A 26,081-nucleotide genomic window follows, 5' to 3' on the forward strand; every position below is an offset into this window, starting at 1 on the left:
GGACTGTAGAAGAGCTGTGCAGCTCTCTCAGTGGCAGACTGAGACACCCTCAGTGCAGGACGGAGCGCTACCGCAAAGCCTTCATCCCCACTGCTGTCAGACTGTACAATAAGACTGTGAAGTAACGCCGACTGTAACAAGTGAATTTCTCCTTTGTGAGATGAATAAAGGTTTATCTTATCTTATCTTATCTTATCTTATCTTATCTTATCTTATCTTATCTTATCTTATCTTATCTTATCTTATCTTATCTTATCTTTAACTCAAAAGTACTTAGTCAAACTTATCTGAGCAATTCTATGATTTTCGACCATCCGTATATTTGTGGAAATGGCGCTATCTAGTGGCTGTAAAAGTTACTGTCGGAAGTTACGTTTTGCAACTTGGCTTCAAATAAAAGGTTCTAGCTTTTCTTTTCCTGTTTAAACATAATTTGAATAATAATTTGAATTTCTCACAAATTCACGCTGATAAATAAAAATAAATAAATAAGAATAACCATTTTCTGCGCCCTTCTTTTATTTTTGTATTTTTTTGTACAGGAAGCATGATCTTGCCTCGTGGCTAGTCAGCATGGATCTATCATAATAAACTAGTCAGTCACAACAACAACACCAGGCTGCAGGATGTCGCTCCTGCTCGGGCTCCTCGCTGCATCGGTCTTCTTTTATATCATTATTTACTACACTGTGTTCCGAGGGTCGAGATGCACGAGTCAAGCCAAGTTACACGGGAAGACCGCCGTTGTTACAGGTAAAAAACAGACTATTTTGATTTGGTCAAATAACCAAACAGCAGCAGACCTTGCACTGCAGCACAGGGAGCATGTCTTCTAAGGAAACACCGTTATTGAAGTTAGTACAAAACATATTTAAAGTTAGATTGGCTGCTGCATAAACGTGCTTTTAGTTAGTATTGTGTGCTTTATAAGTTTCAGTGCTTTGGAAAGTTGCATTCAAATCTCCTGGGAATTCTTGAATATTTCTGTGGATGGATAACTGTTGTATAGTTCAGTTGTAAAATAGATGAACAGAAAACAAAGAACAAGGTCAGATGTTTCAATGTTGAAGAATGTGAGCATGAAAGATTCCATTGTGTAACTATTATATAAACGTGACCTTAAGTGCCCCCTGACTTGAGGTCAACTTTCAAATCCTATGTTCGTTTTGCTGATAACACCTGTAATGCTGATTTATTCACATTTACAACAGCATTTTGCATGGTGTAAAAGTTGTTTATGTTGATATTTTTTCTTTGCGTGTTATCATCACAATGAGCCACCACACTTAGGGTTGCCAGATCCTGTGGCTGCAACCAGTTTGGAAATTAGCACAAAGGGACTGTACTATACTTCCACAATCAACATTCAAGATTTTTTTATTTGTCAAACCATGTGAATGGTTTGAAATTATGGGAGTTCAGCTTCCCGATGGCCCTGTGCACGAAACTGTTCCTCAGTCGACTGGAACTGACCCGTAGATTCCACAGTGTCCTCCCTGAAGGCATAAACTTGAAGAGACTATGTGATGGGTGCGAAGGGCCCCTGGCGATTTTGGCGGCTTTGCGGGTGAGACGGGTGGAGAGGGGCTCCGCAGATCTTCTCCGCTGCTCTCATGATGCGCTGGAGGCTCCTTCTGCAGGAGGCAGTGCTGGCACCGTGACACACAGTGATGAAGCTGGATGCTCTCTATCGTTCCTCTAGAAGTTGAGAGTCTGGGACTCTGGCTCTCCTTAACTTGCGGAGAAAGTAGAGACGCTGATTACTTTTCTTGACCAGTGATGTAGTGTGCATGGTCCAGGAGAGCTTCTCTGTGATGTGCACACCCAGGAACGTAGACCAATGACCAATACCTCCCTCGGAGATCGCTCTGTCCGCTCTGTAGCTCCAAAGCCCCTCGAGCTGGATTCGACTGTCCCGTATATTATCGTTGAGCCAAGTCTCAGTGAATATAATCCTCGGTCAAGTCCTGATTAGTGCTAGTGCAGACTCCAGTAGCTAAAGCTCAGTGATTTAATTCTGGAGGATCTTTCAAATTATATACGGATAAAGCAAATACATTAAGCTAGCTAAATTAAGAGTACATTTGAATCCCTTTTTGTCATCCATTGGGATCATTTTAATTTATTAGCCCTGGTGTAGTTCTGGTTGTAGCCTGAACACAAAATATTTTTGTAGATTTTGTGTGGTGTATTAACAGTTTGGGACACCAGTATATATATATATATATATATATATATATATATATATATATATATATATATATATATATATAAATAACTTTGTTTTGTGCAGGGAGTAACACAGGCATAGGAAAGGCCACCGCTCTGGATCTGGCCAAAAGAGGAGCCCGTGTGATTCTGGCCTGTCGCAGCAGAGAGCGAGCTGAGGCCGCTGTGTATGACATCAGAAGAGTGAGTATTTCCATTGACCATAGGCCCATGATCATTCCCTTATCAGTGCTACAATGTATATGGGACTGACTGGAAAGTCATTGGACTTTGATGTTTGATCTGGTATGAAATGTGACAGTCAGTAGGAGACTGTAAAGGACTGTAAACATTAACAATACAATATTTATTGAGTTTACAAAACTATTCCCTTTTTTATTTTTTTGAACCATGAAAAAAACGAAAAAAACGATGTCAATCATAAATAAAGGCTGCTTTGTTCCAGATTTAGCTCCAAGCTGTTCCACAGAGCGTCATGTGTTATGTGTCTCAGTGACTGTGCGTATTGTGAAAGGCTGTTTCATCGTTATTTAACAAAAAAATTATAATTTTAGGCAAATAAATATCGACTTTGCTGAATGTTTCCCATGTGTTATGCAGAGACTTTGTAGCGTCGAAAGAACCTTGTACCTCGTGTGGGAGTCTGGACGAGACAATGGAAGACTTTGTGCGTTAAATGAGACTTGATGATGCATTTGTTTTTGTTTGAGCTGAGGTTTGAATAAAAGATGCAATTTTATGAATCAGCAAGATGTATTTCATTTATTATGGAAAAAATAAAATCGAATCGAAAATCGAGATCGATCGATATGGGGAAAATAGTTGGGATTATTTTTTTTCCATAATCGCCCAGCCCTACTTTAAAATGACGCTGCTCTTGCCATGTTAAATAATGTCTAGTCGCAGACAGTCCTAACCTCTGGTTACTTTCTTCAGGAGAGTGGGAATAGCCAGGTGCTGTTTATGCCTCTGGATCTGTCCAGTCTTCAGTCGGTCCGAGACTTTGTTGAGACTTTCCTGAAAACAGAGCCACGACTCGACTTTCTCATCAACAATGCAGGTCTGAATATGGTTACTGGGGGGTTCTGGCGCCAGAAGGTACATTACTAATATCTAAATAATTGCTGCATGTGAGATCTGGTAAATCATTGTGATCATTCAAATCAGTATGTTTGGTGTGTTACGATACGGATTAAATGTGATCCATCTTTAACTTCTACATTTTTGAAATGCTAAAATAAAACTTGTCTCAGCAAAATGAAAGCCAATTCAGCTCAGCACTGTGTTTCTCCTCCAGGCATAGTGGGTCCAGGGCGCACTCAGGAGGGCTTCGGGATGGAGTTTGGAGTGAATCATTTGGGACACTTCCTCCTGACTCTGCTGCTGCTGGAGCGGCTGAAGCAGAGCGCCCCGAGCCGGGTCGTTACAGTCTCCTCTGTGGTCCATCGCATCGGACACATCGACTTCAAACTCCTGGAGTCCACCAAAGATCTCGTGCAGGGAGAGAGGAACACATTAAAGAACTTACAGGTAAAGGGAGACTCAGTAACTGTGGTGAAAATGGCGATAATGTTACATCAGCTCTCAAGAAACTCTCAGAATGAGCAAGAACTCCTGTTTTCAGGCCTACTCCCACAGCAAGCTCTGCAACGTGCTCTTCACACGAGAACTGGCCAATCAGCTCGAGGGAACCAATGTCAGCTGCTTCAGTCTGCACCCAGGTCTGTGAGAAGTCACTTTGTAACAATCCTAATATTTCTGGGATGATAGTTTATGTGAATGCTGTGTGAACCCGTCTTCATCAGGAGTGGTGGAGACGGAGCTGGGACGCAACATGAGCTTGATCCACCAGCTCCTGGTTTTACCCATCGCCAAGCTGTTCTTCCTGGACCCAGAAGGGGGCGCTCAAACCACTCTGCACTGTGTTCTTCAGGAGGGCCTGGAGCCTCTCAGTGGCAGGTACTACTCCAATTCCTAACAGGGCTATTATTTCATAGTACAGTTAAAGCATGGCTGCTGATCTGTGACATTGGCCCCTGTGCCCACCACCGAGTGGTCTCTCCTTATATATACAGGGAAGACGGGTTAAGTGTTTTTCCCAGAGACGCAGTAAGATGTTCTTCAAATGATAAATGGATCTAATGCAGCACCTGTAATATAACTGAAAACTGTTGCAAATATTGTACAAATATTGTACTACCACGAGCCATCAGTTAAGTATTTTTCTCTCTCCTCAGGTACTTCTCTGGCTGTGCTGTGGCACAAGTCTCTGCCAAAGGAAGGGATGACGCTCTGGCTAAGAAACTGTGGGAGCTCAGCGAGAGGTTAACAGGAATTTAAACAGACTTTTAAAAACTTTGTGCCTTAAAAACATAATCTGAACTGCTTAAGATCACAGATTTTATTGGGTGATATTCCATAATTGTTCCTTGCCTGGCCAGCCAAACTACATGCTTTTTCAAAGATATGTAGTCCTGGTGGGCATAATTGACAGACGTCATCAGCGAATTAGAGAAATGCCGGATATGACGCAGGGACAAGCTGCAGGAAGCCTTTTAGTTAGTTTAGTTTAGTTTATTTATTTATTTGAGCAGGGACAGTGTACAATATACATTAACCTCAAAGGGAGAGATGCATTGTACCAGGTTAGAGCACTTGTGCTAATTTCCACCTGTAGTCCCTGGGCAGACTGATGTCAACAGATAGAGTCATAAAAATACTAATACAGAATAATACATTTCCCCAAAAACAGCATTAAAATCAACTCACACTTCATTCATCCCAAAGCATTAAATTAAAATTTTCAGTAAACATTAAACAAGTTTCTTGTTTCTTATTTAAAACAGACAAAAAAGCAGAAAAAAACAGTGTGGATGTGATGAACGCTTCCGTCTCTTGATGCAATAAACTCCCCTCCTCTTGGTCCGTGAGTGGACTGATGACTGACTGAGGCTGGCCAGGCAAATTTCTTTCACTGGTGAAAAAAAAAAGAAACTTTGTATTGCTCTGTTTTTTTTATTCTCATACAAAGGTTGTTCAAAACTATCACCAAATGCGTTGGGGGTGTTTTGATAAATAAAATACCAGTCTGTGATCTAAATGAGGCGTTAAATTGCTTTGTATGTTGTATCATTTGGTTCTTTCTTTGACTCTACAGGAGCAGCCCCTGTGACTCCCTGCACAGGATTTCCAAACCCTTCTAATGTAGTTTCTTTTACAGTGCAGCAATTGTTTGATCACGGAACACCCCGTACCAGTCTTGGAGCACTAATGCTACTTTAATGCACACCCAAAGTTTGTCAAAAATGAACTTTCTCAAAGCTGAACCAGGCTTCAGAACAAAGCACCATCCCTGAAACTACTACAGTCATCAATTATGCACTTGTTGCTCTCAATGAAAAGCATTACTGGGCTTCGCTTTTTATGATCTGTCTAAAGTTGAAGCTTTTGACTCTAGACCAGGCTGTTTCTCTTTCTCTCTTTCTCTCTCTCTGTCTCTCTCTCTCTCTCTCTCTCTCTGTCTCTCTCTCTCTCTCTCTCTCTCTCTCTCTGTCTCTCTCTCTCATGGGAAACTCCAAGATGGTGGCGTGCGACAATGGAACGAAGCCACTAAGGACATTTTTCCTTTTTATTTCTATGGTGAAAAAAGCAAAGTGGGCGGGGCTGAGTACGATGAGGTCAGACCAGGTTCACAGCGACACAAGGCTACGGTCAGATATGTCTTTCCTGCTCGCGCTCACCGCCGCGTCTGTCGCCGTTTACATCATTATTTACTACACGCTGTGCCGTGGATCAAGATGCACGAGCCAGGCCAGGCTACAGGGGAAGACCGCTATTGTTACAGGTAAAACAATAACGAAGACACACTTCGCACGATTGTGGAGCTTTGTTTATTATCACAGTTCTGTTTCGTATGGGCTTCGCCCTCTACGGGCTTCGCTATTGGTTATAACCCGAGGCATCGCCTCGCGCCTGAGAGATTAAAACATCTACCCGCTCCAATCATACCAAGGTGATGGCACACCCACCTGGGGTATATAAACCCCCTCTGCCCACCGCTCATCTCCTTTTTTAACTCAGCGTTTGAGAGAGCAAGTTCTTATTAGAACTCACTTCTACGAGCACGTTCTTCTCAGAACGATACTTCGACTTACTTTCAGGATCTTCTTGCCGTTTCTCCGCTCGAAGATGTCTTCACCTGCCGGTGTCGAGCTCCGTAGATGCGGCAAGTGTCCCTCCATTCTCCTCCCTGAAGACCAGCACGAGTTGTGCTTCCGCTGCCTCGGTTGGCGCCACACAGCGGAGGATGCTGACTGCCGGGCGTGCTTGGCGCTCTCCAGGGAAGAGCGCGAATGCCGCCGCGGCTTTATGGGTCCAGATTCACCGGGACGGCCAGCTCAGGACGCTGTGCCGCCGGACCAGGATCTGGTGCCTCCAACAGTCTCCGGGAGGAAGGATTGGAGTGAATATGATGAGGAAGATGATCGCCGCTGTTACGAGGAGGACGTTAACTCCATCTTCTCCGAGACGCCGTCAGAGGGTCAGGGGGATCGTTATCCTTTGGATTATCTCCCTGCGCTGTTTGCGTCTGCCGCGGACCGTATGCAGATTCCTCTGCCCCCGTCTCAGTCCGCTGCTCCGGTGGAGGATTTCACGGAAGGCTTGGCTAGTCGTTCCCGCCGAAAACCTCGCCCTGTCGTGATGTGCCCGGCTATGCCGCCTATCATGCACTTTGCTCAGCGCGAATGGGTTCATCCGCTCGCGGCGAAACATCCTGCGCTGGGGTACGGGCCGTATTCCACGGTGCAGGATTGGACGTGGCGGTCCGGGGTCCCGCCGATTGAGGACGGGGTCAGGATGTCCCTCCTTCCGTCCTCATCCCCTTGGCTGGGGGGTAAATGGTTGCTTCCCTCTGACAAAGACAAGCTAACGATGGCTGTCTTGGACCGCTGCTATGCTAACGCCGCTCAGGTAGTGGCGTTAGCTAGCAACATGGCTTTTCTGGCGGGCTCGCTAGATAAGCTCGTCCACGGGCGCACCGAGCTGGCCCTGGAGGAGCTTGAGGAGGTTCAGACCACAGTGGCGGCCTTCCTCCGCATGTCCCAGGCTTTCGCCATTGACGGTGGCCGGTCAATGGCAGCGGCTCAGGTGGGATCTCGTCACTTGTGGCTGGGGCTTTCCTCGTTGAAGGAGCAGGATAAGCGTCAGCTATTGGATCTCCCTGTTTCCACGGCCTCGCTGTTTGGGCCTGACATCCAGGCGATGGTCGAGCGCCTCGATGCTGCTTCCAAGGCTTCCCAGCAGCTGGGTCCTCATCTCCGTCCCCAGTGGGACCGCCAGCGCTCTGAACAACGGCGGAGGTCTCAACGGCGCGAGCGCCGCTTTCAGCCTCCGTCACCTCCGCGGAGACGCGACGCTCCGGGCTCATCCCAGACGACTCAGGCGCGCTCTCCGAGGCGGGACCAGCGGAGGGACCGTGGACCTGGATCAGCGCGTGGACGCCCGGGCGCTGTCACCAAGGGGGGGAAGCAGGGGCGCTTTTCTTTCAATAAAGGCCATGCTTCGGCCCGTTACATTGTGAAAGAGCATGCTTCGCCTCTTATTCACAGCGGAGACGCGCTGAGAGCGTCTACTGCTTGTACGTCTTCTACACCTTTTGCTGTTTTTCGCAGCGCGCCACGTAAACGTATTCTCCTACCAGACCGTACGGAGGATGCGTCACGGCGGCCGGCACCTACGACCCATCCGCAGGGCGGCGGTGCGGCCTCGGTTAAAGAGTACAGCGCTTCACGGTCTGCCTCTAAACCCCCTATTGACAATAGGCGGGACGGCTCCCGGGCTGCGCGGGGAGATGAGACGGGTCAGTCTAAGAGGCATAGGTCTTCTCTAGGCTGCACGCTGTCCTTGCCCGCAGCGGCGTCGTTGTCAGGGGACCCGGGTTTGGGACCCCCGCGGCCCTTTTCGGCAGGGCCCCCCGCGTCCTCCCCCGCAGGCCGGGGTGGAGGTGGGCGGGCCCGCTCCGTTTCTACTCTCCGGGCCGGTGAGGCCCGTGACAGAGTTTTACCACGAGTGGAGAAGCCTGGGGCTTCTCTCCTCTCCCTGGTTAGACAGGACGCTTCGCAGGGGCTACGCGTTGCAGTTCGCTCGAAGACCGCCGCCTTTCAACGGGATCCTCAGGACGAGGCTCCAGGGTCAGGCGGAGGCCGCGGTCATCGAAGAGGAAATAGCCTCGCTGCTGCGGCGCGGGGCTATAGCAGAGGTGGCTTCGGACGCGGTGGGAAAGGGATTGTACTCCCCATATTTCCTAGTCCCCAAGAAGAGCGGAGGTGTGCGTCCGATTTTGGACCTGCGCGTCCTGAACCACTGTATCGCGGAACGGCCTTTTCGCATGCTGACAGTCAGGCAGCTCCTGGAGTGCGTCAGACCAGGCGACTGGATGACATCTGTGGACCTCACAGACGCATACTTCCATGTTCCTATTGTGTCGGAACACAGGAAGTTTCTGCGCTTTGCAGTGGGGGAGAAGTGCTACGAATATCACCGCCTCCCCTTCGGTTATTCACTGGCCCCGCGCACGTTCTCCAAGTGTGTGGAGGCAGCACTGGAGCCGCTCCGTCGTCAGGGTATCCGAGTTCTTACATACATCGACGACTGGCTCATCCTGGCCTCCTCTCGGCAGGAGGCGCAGACTCACACAATGGCCCTGTTGGAACACATCTCTCGACTGGGCTTTGTGGTCAACCTGGAGAAGAGTGTGCTGTACCCCATCCAGCGTGTGACGTATCTGGGCCTACAGCTGGACTCCAGGAGCATGCGCGCCTCCCTCTCGGCCGCGAGGATGGAGGTGCTGTGGACGCTGGGGAGGGCAGTCTTGGACGAGCTACGGATACCGTCCCAGTCCATTCGCTCCCTATTGGGCATGATGGCTGCCGCTCACCCTGTGGTTCAGTTGGGTCTACTCCACATGAGGGGCCTTCAGCGGTGGTTTGGTCGCCTCAGGCTGCACCCAGTGCGGGACAGGAGGAAGGTTGTGGTAGTCCCTCCGTCCGCGCGGAACGATGTGGAATACTGGCTGGCTCCAGACCGTCTCCTCCTGGGGGTTCGGCTGGGGTGCGTTCCTCATTACACAGAGGTGTTCACGGACGCGTCTCTGACCGGTTGGGGCGGAGTACTTGGACGGTGCTCCACCGGGGGGACGTGGGAGTCACCTTTGGGGCATATCAATCTCCTGGAGATGGAGGCTGTGCGGAGGGTGCTCCTGCATTTCTCCAGTCAACTGGCGGGCCGCCATGTCATGGTGCGGTCGGACAACACCACTGTGGTGGCCTACCTGAACAGGCAGGGGGGGACCAGGTCTCCCACCCTGCACAGGAAAGCGGCGGAGATTCTCTTGTGGGCGGGCTCGCACCTGTCCTCACTGAGAGCCCGTCACATTCCCGGCCTGCTCAACGTGGGCGCGGACGTCATGTCCAGGGGAGGCCCACTGCGCGACGAGTGGAGCCTAGCCCCAGAGGTCGCAATGGAGGTCTGGCGTCGGTTCGGAGAACCAGTGGCCGACCTTTTCGCCAGTGCAGAGAACGCACAGTGCCCACTTTGGTTCTCGCTCAGGTGGGCAGACGCCCCTCCACTCGGGGTGGACGCCTTGGCCCATCGGCCGTGGCCCACGGGTCTCTTGTATGCGTTTCCGCCGGTTCGCCTCATGCCTCCTCTGCTGCACAGGGTGAGGACGGAGGGGTTGGTCATTCTGATTGTGGCCCCAGACAGTCCGAGCGCCAGGTGGTACCCGGACCTGGTGGGGATGGTGGTGGACGGCCCCTGGCCTCTACCGGACAGAGTGGACACGTTGGTTCAGGCGGAGGGGGCTCTGCACTCCCGCCCAGTGTTGGGACACAGGCTCTTGGTTTGGAAGCTGAGAGGGGGAAGTTGTTGCGTTTAGGCCTTCCCTCTCCGGTGGTGGCCACCATTCAGGGTGCGCGTGCACCGTCCACAACGCGAGCATACAGCGCTCGCTGGCGGCTCTTCGAGGAATGGTGTTCAGAAAGGGCACTTGATCCCACTTCTTGCCCAATACGGGGAATATTGGAATTCCTGCAGTTCCTCTTGGATAGAGGGCGTGCTGCCGCCACTCTGGGGGTGTTTGCAGCAGCCATTACGACCGGCCACGTGGGGTTTGGCCACCTCACGGCGAGGAGCCATCCCCTGGTCAAGCGTTTTTTGCGCGGCGCACGGAGGCTGAGACCGCCTGTGCGATGTACTTCGCCCTCATGGGACCTTCAGGTGGTTTTGGAGGGTTTGTCTGGCCCTCCTTTTGAGCCCCTGGACAGGTCAGACCTTAGTTGTCTATCGTTTAAGACGGCGCTTCTCTTGGCTCTGGTCTCTGCCAAGAGGGCGGGGGACCTGACTGCGTTGTCGGTGCATCCTTCCTGCATGTCCTTCAGTGAGGATGGGGGCCTGCTGGAAATGTGGCCTAATCCGGCTTTTCAGCCCAAGATCATCACTTCTTCTTTCAGGTCTAGGGTTATCAGGATTAGGCCCTTCTCCCCCCCCCCACATGCGTCTGTGGAGGATGAGAGGCGGCACCTGCTGTGCCCGATTCGGGCCCTGCGTTGCTATTTGGACCGCTCAGCGACGTTCAGGCGATCGGACCAGCTATTTGTGGGTTTTGGAGCCAAGTGCAAGGGTGCCCCACTTTCCACCCAACGGTTGGCTCATTGGGTCTGTCATGCCATTCGTATGGCATACGAGGCTCGAGGCCGTCCTGTTCCTAGCGTCGTCAGGGCCCACTCTACACGAGGGGTGGCTGCCTCTACGGCGTTGTTCAGAGGGGTGTCGGTAGAGGATGTTTGCTTGGCGGCTTCTTGGTCATCCTCGTCAACCTTCGCCCGTTCGTACTTAATGGACGTCACTTCTGGGTCGCTCGCTCATTCGGTTCTGAGCGGCGGCCGTGTTTAGTTTGTAGTTTGCTGCCCAGTACAGGTGCTCTTGGGAGAGGCTGCCTGTTGGGCGTGGAGGTGCGGGCGCTCTTGGGAGAGGCGGCCTGTGCACCTTCACCATCTTCTTGTCGGTTGTGAGTACGCGTGTGCTCTTGGGAGAGGCGGCACGCGTACTTTGCGTTGTTGTGGTGGCATAGGCGCTCTTGGGAGAGGCAGCCGTTATGCTTCCTTCTATATATATAGGGCATTAGGTGCCTTGGTGCTCTGGAGGAGCAGCTCGAGGCCCTTGCTCTTATTGCCCATGGGTGCGTCTAGTTAGTGACACTGACTTCATGACGTTGTCCTGGGTGCGCTCCAATCATGGGCCGTTTGTGCCTGCTGGGAGTACATTCATCCCTACGACCTTCGCGCAGGTTTTTAACCAATAGCGAAGCCCGTAGAGGGCGAAGCCCATACGAAACAGAAATGACAGTTACTAAACGTAACTATAGTTCTGTGAGTATGGGCGTAGCCCTCTACCTGCACGCCCAGCAGGCCCATCCTGTCTCCTATGGCTGAGTTTCAAAGGAGATGAGCGGTGGGCAGAGGGGGTTTATATACCCCAGGTGGGTGTGCCATCACCTTGGTATGATTGGAGCGGGTAGATGTTTTAATCTCTCAGGCGCGAGGCGATGCCTCGGGTTATAACCAATAGCGAAGCCCGTAGAGGGCTACGCCCATACTCACAGAACTATAGTTACGTTTAGTAACTGTCATTTATTGCGTTCAAATCCAAAACATAGTTAAAGTTCCTTTGGCTGCTGGAAAAACCTAGGGAACTAAAGCATGACTTCTAGTTTTTATCCCATGGGGAAAGTTGCGTTATTTATCTCCTGGAATAATAATGCATTTTATTTGTAGGCTTTCACACGTGTAATCTAACATAAAACCATTATAGGCTACATAAAACACTAACATGAAACAAACATTGAGTGTAAAACAATACGTTTTAAAAACGGACGACACTGAATTGCCCTGCTTCATCATGTAAGGAGTTCCACAAACTGGGGGCCCTGACCCCAAAAGCCAGGGCGAACAGCGTGAAGGTGTTGATAAGAAGCAGTGTCACTGTTTCCCAACCAGTGGTATGAGCTCTCTCTCTCTCTCTCTGTTTTATATATATATATATATATATATATATATATATATATATATATATATATATATATATATATATATATATATATATATATATATATATATATATATATATATATATATATATATATATATATATATATGTGTGTGTGTATGTATGTATATATGTATATGTATATTAGTGGTGGGCCGTTAACGGCCCACGGCGTTAACGTGCTGCGTTAACGCGAGACTCTTATCGCGCGATAAAAAAAATATCGCTGTTAATCTATTCTCAAAGCTGGGTTGTGAGCTGGGTCTACACTCTGCTATGATGACTTTCACCGTGATATTTTATGCAGGGCTTAAAGTATTCCGGCCTGAGGCCTCTGGGCCAAGCAAAGTGTATCAGACTCCAAATTATTTGTCCGGTTTTTCCGCGCATTTGTGAAAAACTCGCCTTTCCCGCACTTCTTACGGTCCATGAACGCATCTCACGCGCAGCCTCGCTGTTACGCGATTCCTCTGACGCCGGGCTCAGACCAGTGGGGGGGTCCGCCCCTTTACACCCGTCTCCAGTTGTGCTAGTGGCAGGCCGTGATATTGCAGCCAGCAGCCCAAAAAGCCCTTTTTGTCATAGACACTCATGTAAAAGGAGCAGCCTGTAAAATGGTCCTCAGGGCATCTGGAATTTCAGACTGAGGCAAATATATTTCTTTAAAATTACTATTTTTAGGACATGGACTTTTTTTCTTAGTAAAAAAATTGTAAAGCATCAAAAATACATTTTTAAAAGTTTTCTAATGACGTGACGTCACCAGGGCCGTAGACGTGCGCGAGCGTGTGCGTGATGACTCATGAACGAGCGGAGTTCTCCCTCGTGTGATTTAGCGGCTGAAGTCTGAGCAAAACAAATGAACTGGACTAAAAACAAGGATAAACGCGAAATAACAAACATCTCAAGTAAGTTTATGTTTCTCTAAGTCTTTAGCCAAAAAACTAAATACGAAATGTATGAGGAATATAACATGTGTTTATAGCATTGGATTATGGTTAATAAGAAACAACTAGTCTACATGTTATTAAACTCATTTCTGAAAATTAAATAATGGCACTAATAACCTGTAACTGTTTTATTAATTAAAAAAATACTAGCAGCATTTAATGTACTTATGTACTTATACCATTATTTGTGTAAGTAGAATGAAACACAAAAAAATGCATGATTTCCGCATCTGTCCTGGATCCAGTACAGTACAGTACAGATAAATGCTATCAAAAAAACAATATCTCACATTTTACCAATGAAAATGTAATATAAAACACTTTTGCAGTGCTCCTTCTTTGTATTTCAGCCAAACAAATATAGTTGTGATGTTATACTAGCAAATACAGTGAAGTAACAACTCGATTTTTATCAATTCTATCACAATATCAAGACTTCCAGCACTTACGAAACTTCCCAGAAAAGTGACCGAGCGGAAGTTCATGAGCGCGGCTACGTACGTCCGAAGGGCCGCTAAGCGCCCGGTTGTTCCAAGAGCGGGCTAAACTAGCTTTTTAAGCCCCGCACTGACAAACTAACCCCCAAAGTCATCGTAGCATGGTAGCTTACTCGCCTGAAATGGCCTTAAAAAAACATTTTGTGTTTAAAGAACGATGATATTAAGAGATTTGACTTTTTGCGTAATGGCGTCCGCTCCGCTCTGAGGCTTCGTCGGCAGCCGTGCGCGCTCACGCTGACTTCACCCACTTGGGCCGTGGGGAGCATAGATACAGATGACGCGTCATACGGGTACTTTGGGCCGTTATGGCGGACGAAACTGGAGTCATGCGCCACTGAGCACCCCTATGTAAAGAGATAGGAGCTGGGACAGCATGCCTCTTCCATGTATATATTTCTATGGCTCAGACCAAGCGGCAAAAAAACGCTTTCCGTCGCTCAGCTTGCTCTACTTCCTTCGCCAGCCCCCCCTTGTGCGGGAGCGCGTGGAGGTGGGTTTGAGACGCAGCTTTTGCGCATGAGCCAATTACGCACAGGTGTCTGTCAGCGCTTGTTCTGTGGTTGGTGGCCGCCGCCGGAAATGGCTCTGTATTTGCATAGCGTTGAATTTTTTTTAACGCTAGTCTCCGCTCCGGCCGCCCGTATCTCGCCGCTCTCCTGTGGATTTCCGGAGGCTTCTTTCCGGTCGCCAGGCAGCATAGGGAATGAATGGAAGCTCGCCGCTCTCCTCTCCTCCGCCGCTCCAGGTCTGAGCCCGGCGTGAAACGGACCTGCCCCGCTACGTGCCTCCTTCTGCAGCCGTGCACGCGGTGAGACAGGTGTGCACGGTGAGACAGGTGTGCGCAGTGAGACAGGTGCGCGCGGTGAGACAGGTGCGCGCGGTGAGACAGGTGTGCACGGCTGCGTAAACCCCCCCCCAGCTGCTGCCGCTGACCCGCTGTTAAAAGGGAAACGTAACGCCTTCATACTGAACAGAGCCTCGCACTGTCACAAATACCCGATTCCAGTGGAGTCTATGTTCCGCAAACGCGCACACAGTGGCGTGAACGCGCACACGTGTCAGCTCCAGCCAAATCTAACCAACAGCCTGATTAACAAACTATGACACTTAATCCTTTACTTTCTAGATTATTTTGAAAAATATTACACTTTATATTTTGGTCTATACTTGTATTTTACCTCCCATATATTAAGTGTTGGGAATACATTAGGTCCAAATGCAGAGTAAATGTGTAATAAAAAAGTTTAATAAAAAATATTGGCCTAGGCTACATTGCTTATATACAGTAGCCTCTATCTAACGTTTTTCTTTTTTCTTTTAAAGCACTGATAAGAGCACCATTAAAGTCCCGGATCTTTTTTCTGTAGCAGGTCATAGTTGCAGAAGAGGAGATTTAGTTTGTCACCAGAAAATTGATTGACACAAAGCTACTGACTGTAAACAGTTCATCAGGACCTCTAATGTCGACCTACAGTTCAAAATTAATGTTTAACTGAATAAACAGTTAGTAAACACAAGTGCATCTTATTGAACATGAATTATTCTCATCACCAATTATCATAGTAGAACGTTCTCAAGCAGTTTGTGATGCATTTTGGAAACAGGAGATGAGCCCCTGGTCTAACGCACCGCCTGACCTGAGAAACTCGTTCTCAAAGACTTACTTTTAGTCTGAATGGCTTCGGCAGAATTCAAGCGAGACATTTTAATCTAGATTAATCTAAATTAAAAAAAATATTCTATGCCCACCTCTAATGTATATGTATATATGTATATGTATGTATGTATATATGTATATATATATGTATATATATATATATATGTATGTATGTATGTATATGTGTATATGTATGTATATATATATATCTATATATCTATGTATATACATATATATATGTAATATATATATATATATATATATATATATATATATATATATATATGTATATGTATATGTATATATATGTATATGTATATATTGTTCACACAGTCCTCATATTTGAAGAGTTTAGTGGTGCTAGTGCTAGGCTAGCACATGTCTATGGTAACTAGTAGCCTGCATTAAAAACCACCTCAAAATCATGGGCTCGTCCTCCAAACGTTGCCATATCTGATTTGTAGAAAGCTCCTTTGTGAATTACACGTGTAGTAACGCCAGCTGCAGGTAAACAAACTACTGTAGCTCCGGTAACGTAGCAGATCACTCCGCCACTGCCTAGCTTACAACCAGGAAGCTGATGCTGCTCAAATATAAGTTATTTTAAGTGCAAAATTGTTATGTTTAAACAAATATTCATTCAACACAGACATTTATATGGGTAGTCTGGTGTTATTAGTGATTTGCCTCAGGTGCACTGTGTTTGGGTCAGACTGTTTGTAATGCAGGCTACTAGTTACCATAGACATGCACTAGCCTAGCACCACTAAACTCTTCAAATATAAGGACTGCATGAATTAAAAATATATATCTCCAGAAATCAACTACACTCTGAATAACTAGGAAATGAGGCCCTATGTCAAAAATCCAGGGGTTGGAATACGAGCGATCGTTGTTGTTTACTTCCATATTTTCCGGTACATGCGCAGTGTCCAGCAGGCAAGAGCTGCAGGGCTGACATGTGGCACGCCGTTTGTATTGCACCACTGGCAGTTCACAATTTGCATTCAAGTAGATGCTAGTGTCAGTGTAACGGCTGGAAAAACATACGGTTTTGTAGTTCATTTACATGTAAATGTTCAAAGGTTATGTTCAGTCACTTTTCAGTTCAGTTTCTATGAGACTGATGAGAATAAAACTCCTGAGATATTGTATGTGGCAGCATAGCGAGAGCAAGGCCACAAAAGTGAAGATTGTTAAGTGAACATCGTTGTGATTAACCTTTACTGCGCTGTAGTAAATGTAACTCATTACTGCTCATTCTGCGGTACTGCATTCAAGTTATTCTCCCAAAGTTAAGACCCAAACTTGTTTATACACAACCAATGTTTTACTGTTTGCATGATTCCACCATAATAAATATTACATTTCAAAACGTGACTTGTTAGTTCTTTTTAAAGAGACTAGATGCAAATTGGTCATTTTATGCTCGCTACTGCCACCTCAGGTCTTGCGCGTAACTGTTGTTTTAGGATTTTTGACACAGGGCCTCCTTTCCTAGTTATTCAGACTGTTGCTGATTTCAGGGGACATTTTTTTTTGTAATTCAAGAGTTTTGTGATTTTCGTGATTCTACAATATCAGCTAGCCTGCATTAAAAACAGTCTGACCCGCTCCACAGAGCACCTGAGGCAAATCACTTATAACACCAGACTAACCATATAAATGTCTGTGTCCATAGTCCAATAATCCAATAATTTTCACCATTTTGCATTTAAAATACCTTATATTTGAGCAGCATCAGCTTCGTGGTTGTGTAAGCTACACAGCGGGGGAGTGATCTGCTAGAAAAAATGTGATCATTCATGTGATGCAAGGTCAGTTATATTACAAAAATTATTCTATCGACACAGACATTTATATGGTTAGTCTGGCGTTATCAGTGATTTGCCTCAGGTGCTCTGTGGAGCGGGTCACACTGTTTTTAATGCAGGCTAGCTGATACCAGAGGTGGGAGACTCGAGTCACATGACTTGACTCGAGTCGCAATTTTCGGGACTTGAGACTTACTTGACCAAAGCTGCAAAAAGACTTGACTTGACTTGGGACTTGCTGTTTGGGACTCGAGACTTAACTTGGACTTGAGGCCAATGACTCTCAATGACTCGCTGTGACTTTATAGTTATTATTTATTTGAGTGAAACTGTCGAAAGATCAGGATTCATTGCGTAAAAGTTGCGCATCTATGTTTACATTATGGTAATTAGCCACATGCGTGTTCGGTTACCCGACACAGCGCTTCTAATCAATACAGCGCGTAAAGGCAGGAAGAAATAAGACGTCGAAATACGTGCATTAAAAGTTTACTAAAGTGAGTGAAGAGGTGGAGATTTACGGACAGGAAAATGTTTGAAACAATGAGCTGGACCTACAGCGCAGACTGAGCCTCCAGAACGATGCGTAAGAGCTGATTAATCAACAGGAATCTTGGGGCTTTTCGATGTTTTAAGGCGTTCACACAAAGTTTACAGCATTTAGTGGTTATTTTACGCATCCGCACAGAGCCCAGTGACAGCGGGACTGAAGGCTACGCGGAATCTACTTTGAGCAGGGGCGAATCCGAGTACACAGGGGCTGGGGCAGTACAGGGGCACCACTGACAGAAAAACTGACAGAAACTAACAAAAAAAAAAAAAGAATATTTTATATTTATGTTTCAGACTGCAGGGAAAAGCAGCTCATATTTAAAATACTATATTTCATATTTTTTAAGTCGCCCCCCCCCCCCCGGGCCCCCTTCCTTAAAATGCTGTCCCAGCAATTTTGTGCATAGACTGTTTATTTATAATATATACTGTATATTTTGAATGTTCTGGCGTTTAAATATTAATTAGACTTTTAAAAAATGTTGGCTAAAAGTTTGATTTTAGCCAACATTTTCAAAATTACGGTATCTTGAGAAGGCACTTATTATTTTCAAGATTAAACACATGAAAAGTAGACACGCTGGCGTTTGTGACTTGAGGTGACTTGCCGGCTAAAGCTATGACTTGGACTTACTTGAGACTTGGACCTTCACGACTTGGACTTGACTCGAGACTTGCATTTAGTGACTTACTCCCACCTCTGGCTGATACCATAGAAATGCGCTAGCCTTGCACAAGCCACGAAACTTTTCAAATATAAGAACTGCATGAATCACCAAAATAAATATCTCCAGAAATCAGCAACACTCTGGATAACTAGGACATGAGGCCTATGTCAAAAATCCTGAAATATCCCTTTAAGTTTGTGCATGACAGCACTTCGGAGCAGTGACAGTGCAGGATTTTAGAGGCAGTTGTGGTGAACAGGTCTGGGCTCATTCTACACATTACGACATGGCTGGAACATGTAGGGGGATGAAAATACTTAAAAAATACTTAACATTTTTAAACTCCAGATAGTTCATTTAAGCACATAAATCAACTTGAAGAAATGAAAAAGTCACCTTGGGAAGTCTTAAAAAAGGTAACCAAAAGTAAACAACTCAAAATCAGATGACAATCTTCCTTCTTGGCTACATTTATTTGAGGAGCTTTGGCAGCAGATTTGTAAAGGCTCCACACACCAGCGTTGACGGACATTTGGGGTCGTCGTGTGGTTCACCCATGCCTTCCTTCTTTGTGGCTCCAGCGGCAGATGAAAGAAGCTCCTTCTGCACTCGTTAGATTACTAGTACAGTTTATGACACAGCAGTTCACTCATGATGGACTGTTATCTCGTGTTCTGCCTACCGACCTTTATACCGCCCCGGATGTGACGACATCGCTATTGCTCGTATGGCCTCAGATTTAAAAAGAAAATTAGGTGAAACTGAGTAGAATTTCAATATAACTTACAAAGAAAAGTTTGTTTGTTTTTCAATTAGAGCTTTGAGAATGTAGGTTTATTTTGAACATAAAGCTCTACTTGATACTGAATATTCCATGCTAGGTTACTCACTTTGTCAAAATGTTGGCAGGATCCTCGAGTTAGGGGGTGCTCTGAGTATAAAGTAATGCTTCACGGGGCAGCTTACGTGGGACAAAAAAGGTTGGGAACCACTGCATAAGCGGAATTTTACAGTCTATGGTACGGGAGTGACCAGGTCCTGGATTTAGGGAGGGGCAGGGCCTTTCAGCACTTTAAATAAAAGTATGAAGTAAAATGTTAAAACCAATTCTAAATGGCAAAAGGGAGGCCATGGAATTATGTGGTCATATCTGTTTGTGCCAGTCAAGAGCCTGGCTGCTAAAGTTCGGACCATGCACTTGGAGGCGATTCAAGGCTCTTTTTTAGTGAGGCCACAGCAGAGGACATTACAGTAATCTAATCTAGTCAAGATGAGGACAAACATTAGTTTTACAAGGTCAGCGCGGGAAAGGAAATGCTTGATTTTTGATTTATTTTATCTTATTTATTTTAATATTCTTTATGCATGCCACTAAAGCTTTATAGTTTTATAGCTTTATAGCTCTCGGTGTTATATGTTTTTATGTTTAATGTCGCACGTCTCACTGAGAAAAAATCCTAGTTTTTGAACCTGTTGACAATGGCATTAAAAGCTTTTCTGTTTCTGATTCTGAAACATGATTGAACGACTTTAGTGATCTGCTGGTCAAAGTTGAAATGGATCATGTATGTATTCATTCTGGTTGTAGAATAGGTGAACGATCACAAAACACACGATATATGGTATTGTATCCAGGGCTGCCCCCGTTTGATCGTTTAGTCAAGTTATTGGTCGATGCCGTCGTGGTCGACCAAGATTCTCACTGGTCGGCTAAAAGGTCGAGCGGCTCTGTGTCTTGACGAGATGTTGCCTTCTATAGGCCAGACCTCCACAGTTGTTTAAACCACAAATACCCTGGTTCTACAGTGAAATAGCCGATAGTCTTGCACCTGTCCTCTGGCAGGGCTTTACTAAAACATTTGGGAAATGAAACCGAAAGTAGGTCAGGTCAGGCTCAGCAGCTCATAGACCCGTTGTGTCCGCTTCATTCTGGCTTTTTTCCGAAATAAATAAGACGAGAACATGGACGATGATGGAAGAAGAGAACTACTGCTTTATTTGGATTATATGGATGTATGGACAGCACATGTACAGCAGCAGATGCAGGAGTGAGGGAGATAGCTGGAGTCTGAGATTAAAGGTGAGATTAATGTGACTTTCCACATATAAATGCACCTTTGAAGTTGCTTAAATGTATAAATAGTAGTTGCAGCACGAGCTCCTAAAGTTTTATGTCTTTTGAGTGCAGTTTGGGTCAGAAAAGTTGTAGTTTCGTCAGCGTTATGTCACGCCCCCGAGAAATTAGTCGACCAATAGCTGCTTAGGGCAAGTTTTTGGTCGACCAAGAAAATCTTTGCTCGGGGACAGCCCTACTTTTATCAACATTTTAGAAGTATGATATTCATAAATATTGTCTATTTGTTTCCCTAGAATAGTAATGACAATTTATTCACAATTACTAAAACACATTTACATGAGTTAAAGCTGCCTTGATGTCTTTTTGAATGTTCTTCGTCAGCAGGTGGAGTAATGAACACATTTATCAGCATAAATAAGATATATAGCAAAGTAAACATTATGACACTTATATTGATTTGCTAAACTGCAACTTTCATGAAAGACTCTCTTTTTTTGGAATTTAGAAAATAATATTTTCATGCAGAACTTGTTTTTCCCACAACCGTTGAACGCCTCAGCCTCTGGTGCCTGCTTTGTTTTGTGATCATAAGGAGGAAAAAGAGCTGACAGCTCCTGTAGATATTGGATTAATAAACAAACGGACATTTCACAAGGATTTCAGCTGCATCAGAGCAGGTCAGTCAGATGTTTATCTGCTCACCATCTTTTTGTAAACTTCTGCCATAATACTAAACTGTTAGCTGCTAAATGTCGCTGTGTCTTCTGCTTCAAACATTTGCTACATGGTGCGGGGGCCTGTGGGGGTCTCCTTCTGCTGTTAGAGTGTGGTGCACATGGTGGCGCACATGGTGGCGCACATGGTGGCGCACATGGTGGTGCACATGGTGGCGCTTGATAGGAATGCAACGTTGCTGGACCAGCTAAACGGGATCGCTAAGAGTAACTTTAATGTTGGCTACATTTTTTTTACTTGGGATCATTACGCAGATGAAGAACATTTACAGACTACTTTCACATTCTCAGTACCTGGTTTAATAAAGTCCTAATAGAGCTATTGCCGCCTCCATCAGTTACTACCCAGCAGGGCTGGACTGGCAGAAAAAATCGGCCCGGGACTTTTGGGTCAAGACTGGCCCGCAAAAAAAAAAAAAAAAAAAACTGTTGAGGTGATGAGCAAAACAATAAACCCTTGGCTTGAACTAAAACAGTATAAGCTACAAATCGAGGACAATAGTTGCATTTTGTTTCAGGAAACATTCAGGCTAACACCTCATAGCATTCAACACCTCAATCTTGTCATTTATAACTTGAAGGAACTTTTGTAAAATTACTTAACAATCTTAAAATGTGCGTTCCGTTAATGAAGTTCCTCTCGAGACTGCAACACAAATAAACTTCTCAAAACCAACCAAATTATCGCACTGTAGATTCAAGATAAAATGGTGAAACTCACCACAGAGTTCAGGAGGTGAGGAGTGAGAACAGAAGTCCCAAAAAGGCCAAACATTGTAAATCCTTTCAATGGAAACTAGAAGATTTACAAACTGCACTGACGACGAGGGGCAAGACAGAGTCACCTGACAACTCCCAGCATGCACTTCTTTGCAAACATTTGTCTAAAATTTATAAAAAATAGAGGTCTGAGGTTCTGTGGGTCCTGGAGGGAGTTACAATAAACTATTTCCTCTTATATTCACAATGTGAGGGGCATGAGTGTTATGTCCCAGAGGCCCATTGCTCATTATACAAGATTATCTGTGAACCATGACTCACTAGAGGGGTATAAAAGGTGTCACATCCCTCTAGTGGAGAAGTTGTGTATTTGCGTAAATGTAATGATGGAGATTCTGATGGCTTTTCCCATTAATTGTGGGCCGGTGTAAGGTATTATGGGCCTTATTTCGGTGTGATTGGCCCATCCGGCCCAAAAGTACGTCGGCCCACCGGGAAAACTCCCGAATCTCCCGATGGCCAGTCCAGCCCTGCTACCCAGTCACTGAATTGTGGAGGTTCTTAGCTTTCAAACGAGAAATGTCTTGTCCACATAGGTCTAAGGAACTTGCCTGTGTTCTCATGGGTAGCAAAAGGCAAGCCCAAGTTCAACTGTAGTTGTAGCGCCTTAGGGCGCACTCACACTTGACATCCGAACCGTGCCACTCTCCAGCTCGTTTGAGGAAAGGCCTGGATGCCCCGAACGGCCCGCGCTCACACTTACACAAACGAACCGAGCCGTGGCCGAACACGAGGAGTTGTTTACAAGTGCACGTGAGCAGCAGCAGCGCAACATAATGCGGAAGAAAAAAAAACCTTAAACAGCTGCGTGAAATAATGTCTACTATGACCCCCTGTCAAATCTCTTCACTCCACTTTTCTTTGCATTTTACTACAGTTTAACAAAAAGGGCTATGGTGAATATAATAGTCGATTTTAAAAAATCTGAGAAATAGAGAAGAAGAATAATAGAGAAGAATAGAGAAATAGCTCATACTGATCCTACGAACATTACTATCTATCTTTTTGCCACATCATGTACAAACAAAAATGTACTCTCTTTTTAACCTTAGCCCTGGTTTAGTGGGAGCTGTACCTATTGGTTAATGTTTGCCCTGGGTTTGAGTGAGGCACAAAGTCATTTTTTTTAAATTATTGATACACTGAACAAAGCTTTCACAAAGCACAGACAAAGGAGAAGCAGACAAGGGTGAGGGGTTAGACTAATAAACATTTGGTTCTTGGGAGCATGAAGGGTTGTACATGGCGTTTGTGTTGAGGAAGTGCGAGGTATGGAGAAACAAGAACAAGAAGCAACAAAAACATAATATAGGCGTATTATAGTCGTAATCTTGAGCTTATAGTATACAAAGATTCAACGATGTTTTATTTGTCAAAGCATTTGTGAATAATTTGAAATTATATTTCTCTCATCCTTGATGGAGGGGGGGAGAGGGGTGGGAGCACAGGGAGGGCATGAGTTCAGCTTCCTGACAGCCTGGTGTATGAATGGTGTATGTGATGGGTGCGTAGGGTCCCCTTTGCAGGTGAGACGGGTGGAGTACATGTCCTTAATGGAGGGGGAGAGGGGCTCCGCAGATCTTCTCCGCTGCTCCCACGATGCGCTGGAGGCTCCTTCTGCAGGAGGCAGTGCTGGCGCTGTTTCACACAGTGATGGAGCTGGTCGGGATGCTCTCTATAGTCCCTCTGTAGAAGAACCACACAGTGATGGAGCTGGTCAGGATGCTCTCTATAGTCCCTCTGTAGAAGAACCACACAGTGATGGAGCTGGTCAGGATGCTCTCTATAGTCTCTCTGTAGAAGAACCTCACAGTGATGGAGCTGGTCAGGATGCTCTCTATAGTCCCTCTGTAGAAGAACCACACAGTGATGGAGCTGGTCAGGATGCTCTCTATAGTCTCTCTGTAGAAGAACCTCACAGTGATGGAGCTGGTCAGGATGCTCTCTATAGTCCCTCTGTAGAAGAACCTCACAGTGATGGAGCTGGTCAGGATGCTCTCTATAGTCCCTCTGTAGAAGAACCACACAGTGATGGTCAGGATGCTCTCTATAGTCCCTCTGTAGAAGAACCTCACAGTGATGGAGCTGGTCAGGATGCTCTCTGTAGTCCCTCTGTAGAAGAACCTCACAGTGATGGAGCTGGTCAGGATGCTCTCTATAGTCCCTCTGTAGAAGAACCTCACAGTGATGGAGCTGGTCAGGATGCTCTCTGTAGTCCCTCTGTAGAAGAACCTCACAGTGATGGAGCTGGTCAGGATGCTCTCTATAGTCCCTCTGTAGAAGAACCTCACAGTGATGGAGCTGGTCAGGATGCTCTCTATAGTCCCTCTGTAGAAGAACCACACAGTGATGGAGCTGGTCAGGATGCTCTCTATAGTCCCTCTGTAGAAGAACCACACAGTGATGGAGCTGGTCAGGATGCTCTCTATAGTCCCTCTGTAGAAGAACCACACAGTGATGGAGCTGGTCGGGATGCTCTCTATAGTCCCTCCCGAATCGGCGTCGAAGCTCCTGTCGGGCTTCCTGTCGCCAGAATCAAAGTGGATTAACTTTTATAACCAACGTAAGTCCCATAATGTAAACAGTGATGGACCAGAGCAGTGAGTCAATCCAAACGCGTGTTAGCTTGTGTGTTAGCATATTAGCATGTGTGTTAGCCATTTATGAAGCTGTGTTGCAGATGTCAACTCCTTATAACTGCATCGTGAAGCAATTTCACTTATTGCTGTTTATTTATATTACGGTAAAGTTATATGTGCGGAGAGAGGGGGGCGGAGTTAACTGAATCGAAGCGTTGTGTCTTCCGGGTTCGAAAAATACCTCCAGAAAACACTTATATTTATCACAAAAATGAGTGCTCCATAGTGGTAGAGGTACAATATATCATATAAATGCCTATACTTAACTTTGGAATGGCTAAAATAGCATGATATAGGATGTTTTAAACATTTAAACATTTGTTTTCATTTTACAGCAATAGAGGATTTGGGGAATATGAAAAGAACTCAAATAGGAGTTTTATCAGTTTTACAGATCTGTGCGTGTCTTCTCTTGTCTCCACTCAGCGGGGAAAAGTGGGCTGAGCAGACATGCAGGCACAGTGGACAGAGAGACATTACAGCGGCTGTAGCGCCTCTGAGTCCACACAAGTTTAATTAAAACACTGCCCAGAACGAGCTGCTCTGCGGAAATGAGCTTCGGCTCCCGGTTCAGCAACGTGGCTCCTAAAAGTCCACATGGAAAAGAAAGCACCTCACGAACGCACCACATCACAAGAGAAAGAAGCGATCTGAATGCACACACAGTTTATCAGATTTCAGTCAAATAAGGTCCAGCAGCAGAAAGAGAGAAATGAGACTGCAGAAGCAATATGTAACCATGTGGCCAAATGTCTGATGCACAAATGTCTGATCACACATAACATCTATTAGAGGGTCTCGTTTCGTAATAAAAAAAAAACCCTGCAAAAAACGGGACTCAGTGTGTTAATTAGCCATGTGCTCTGGGTGCGACTCGGAAAAAAATTCCTGATTTTGTTTGTTTTTTCTTATATTGATCGATTTAAATTTTCAAATAGATTGTATTATTGCATCAGAAGACTAAATACATTTAGCTGATTTATTTATTTTATTGGTTTATTTGACAGTGACAAGTTTGAGTACAAGGTACCAAAAGTAATAAAAAGAGTTTTGCTCTGGCACTCTCTCCACTGAACAAGAAAACTAGTCTACATATAAAAACATGAACACAATGTACAAAATGCACTAATCTTAAGTCCATCTGCAGTCCCCGTCATGAAGGTTTATACAAACATCTGCTCAAACAAAAACAAATGCTTTCCTCCAGTTTCATTTAACACGCAGAAGTCATCCATTGTCCAAAACTAGGAGCTGTTTCTGTTAAAGAATTGTCTGTAAACCTGATTTTAAAATCAGGTGCATTGAGTTGCCTTGTGTACGAAATGCGCGGTATAAATAAAGTTGCCTTGCCTTGCATAAAGTTGCTGGGAAATGAAA

At 45.7% G+C, this 26,081-nt stretch overlaps 2 protein-coding genes across 2 annotated transcripts in view; both read left to right on the forward strand.

The window, feature by feature from the left end:
• Nucleotides 1–620: 620 nt before the first annotated feature.
• On the forward strand, nt 621–4,697 carry LOC306965549 (dehydrogenase/reductase SDR family member 13-like). Its single transcript, XM_079560024.1, has 7 exons — nt 621–753; nt 2,294–2,412; nt 3,166–3,289; nt 3,527–3,759; nt 3,854–3,950; nt 4,035–4,188; nt 4,467–4,697. Exons 1-7 carry the CDS (start codon nt 627–629, stop codon nt 4,567–4,569), a joined length of 957 nt encoding a protein of 318 aa, XP_079416150.1. The 5' UTR covers nt 621–626; the 3' UTR covers nt 4,570–4,697.
• A 1,248-nt stretch (nt 4,698–5,945) lies between these two features.
• Nucleotides 5,946–26,081, forward strand: part of LOC306965568 (dehydrogenase/reductase SDR family member 13-like) — a 31,407-nt gene continuing 11,271 nt past the window's right edge. The window contains exon 1 of the mRNA XM_079560047.1: nt 5,946–6,073. Within this exon, the coding sequence (XP_079416173.1) occupies nt 5,947–6,073 (127 nt within the window). The 5' untranslated portion in view covers nt 5,946. The remainder of the gene's footprint in view (nt 6,074–26,081) is intronic.

This window comes from Gobius niger (assembly GCF_951799975.1).
Source record: "Gobius niger genome assembly, chromosome: 1".
Lineage (NCBI taxonomy): Eukaryota > Metazoa > Chordata > Actinopteri > Gobiiformes > Gobiidae > Gobius > Gobius niger.

Bases quoted from the DNA above. Each gene is read 5' to 3' on its own strand.
- LOC306965549 (XM_079560024.1), top strand. From the start codon at position 627: ATGTCGCTCCTGCTCGGGCTCCTCGCTGCATCGGTCTTCTTTTATATC. The intron at 3,290-3,526 runs GTCTGAATATGG...TTTCTCCTCCAG, and splicing joins CTTTCTCATCAACAATGCAG to GCATAGTGGGTCCAGGGCGC. The intron at 3,951-4,034 runs GTCTGTGAGAAG...CGTCTTCATCAG, and splicing joins CTGCTTCAGTCTGCACCCAG to GAGTGGTGGAGACGGAGCTG.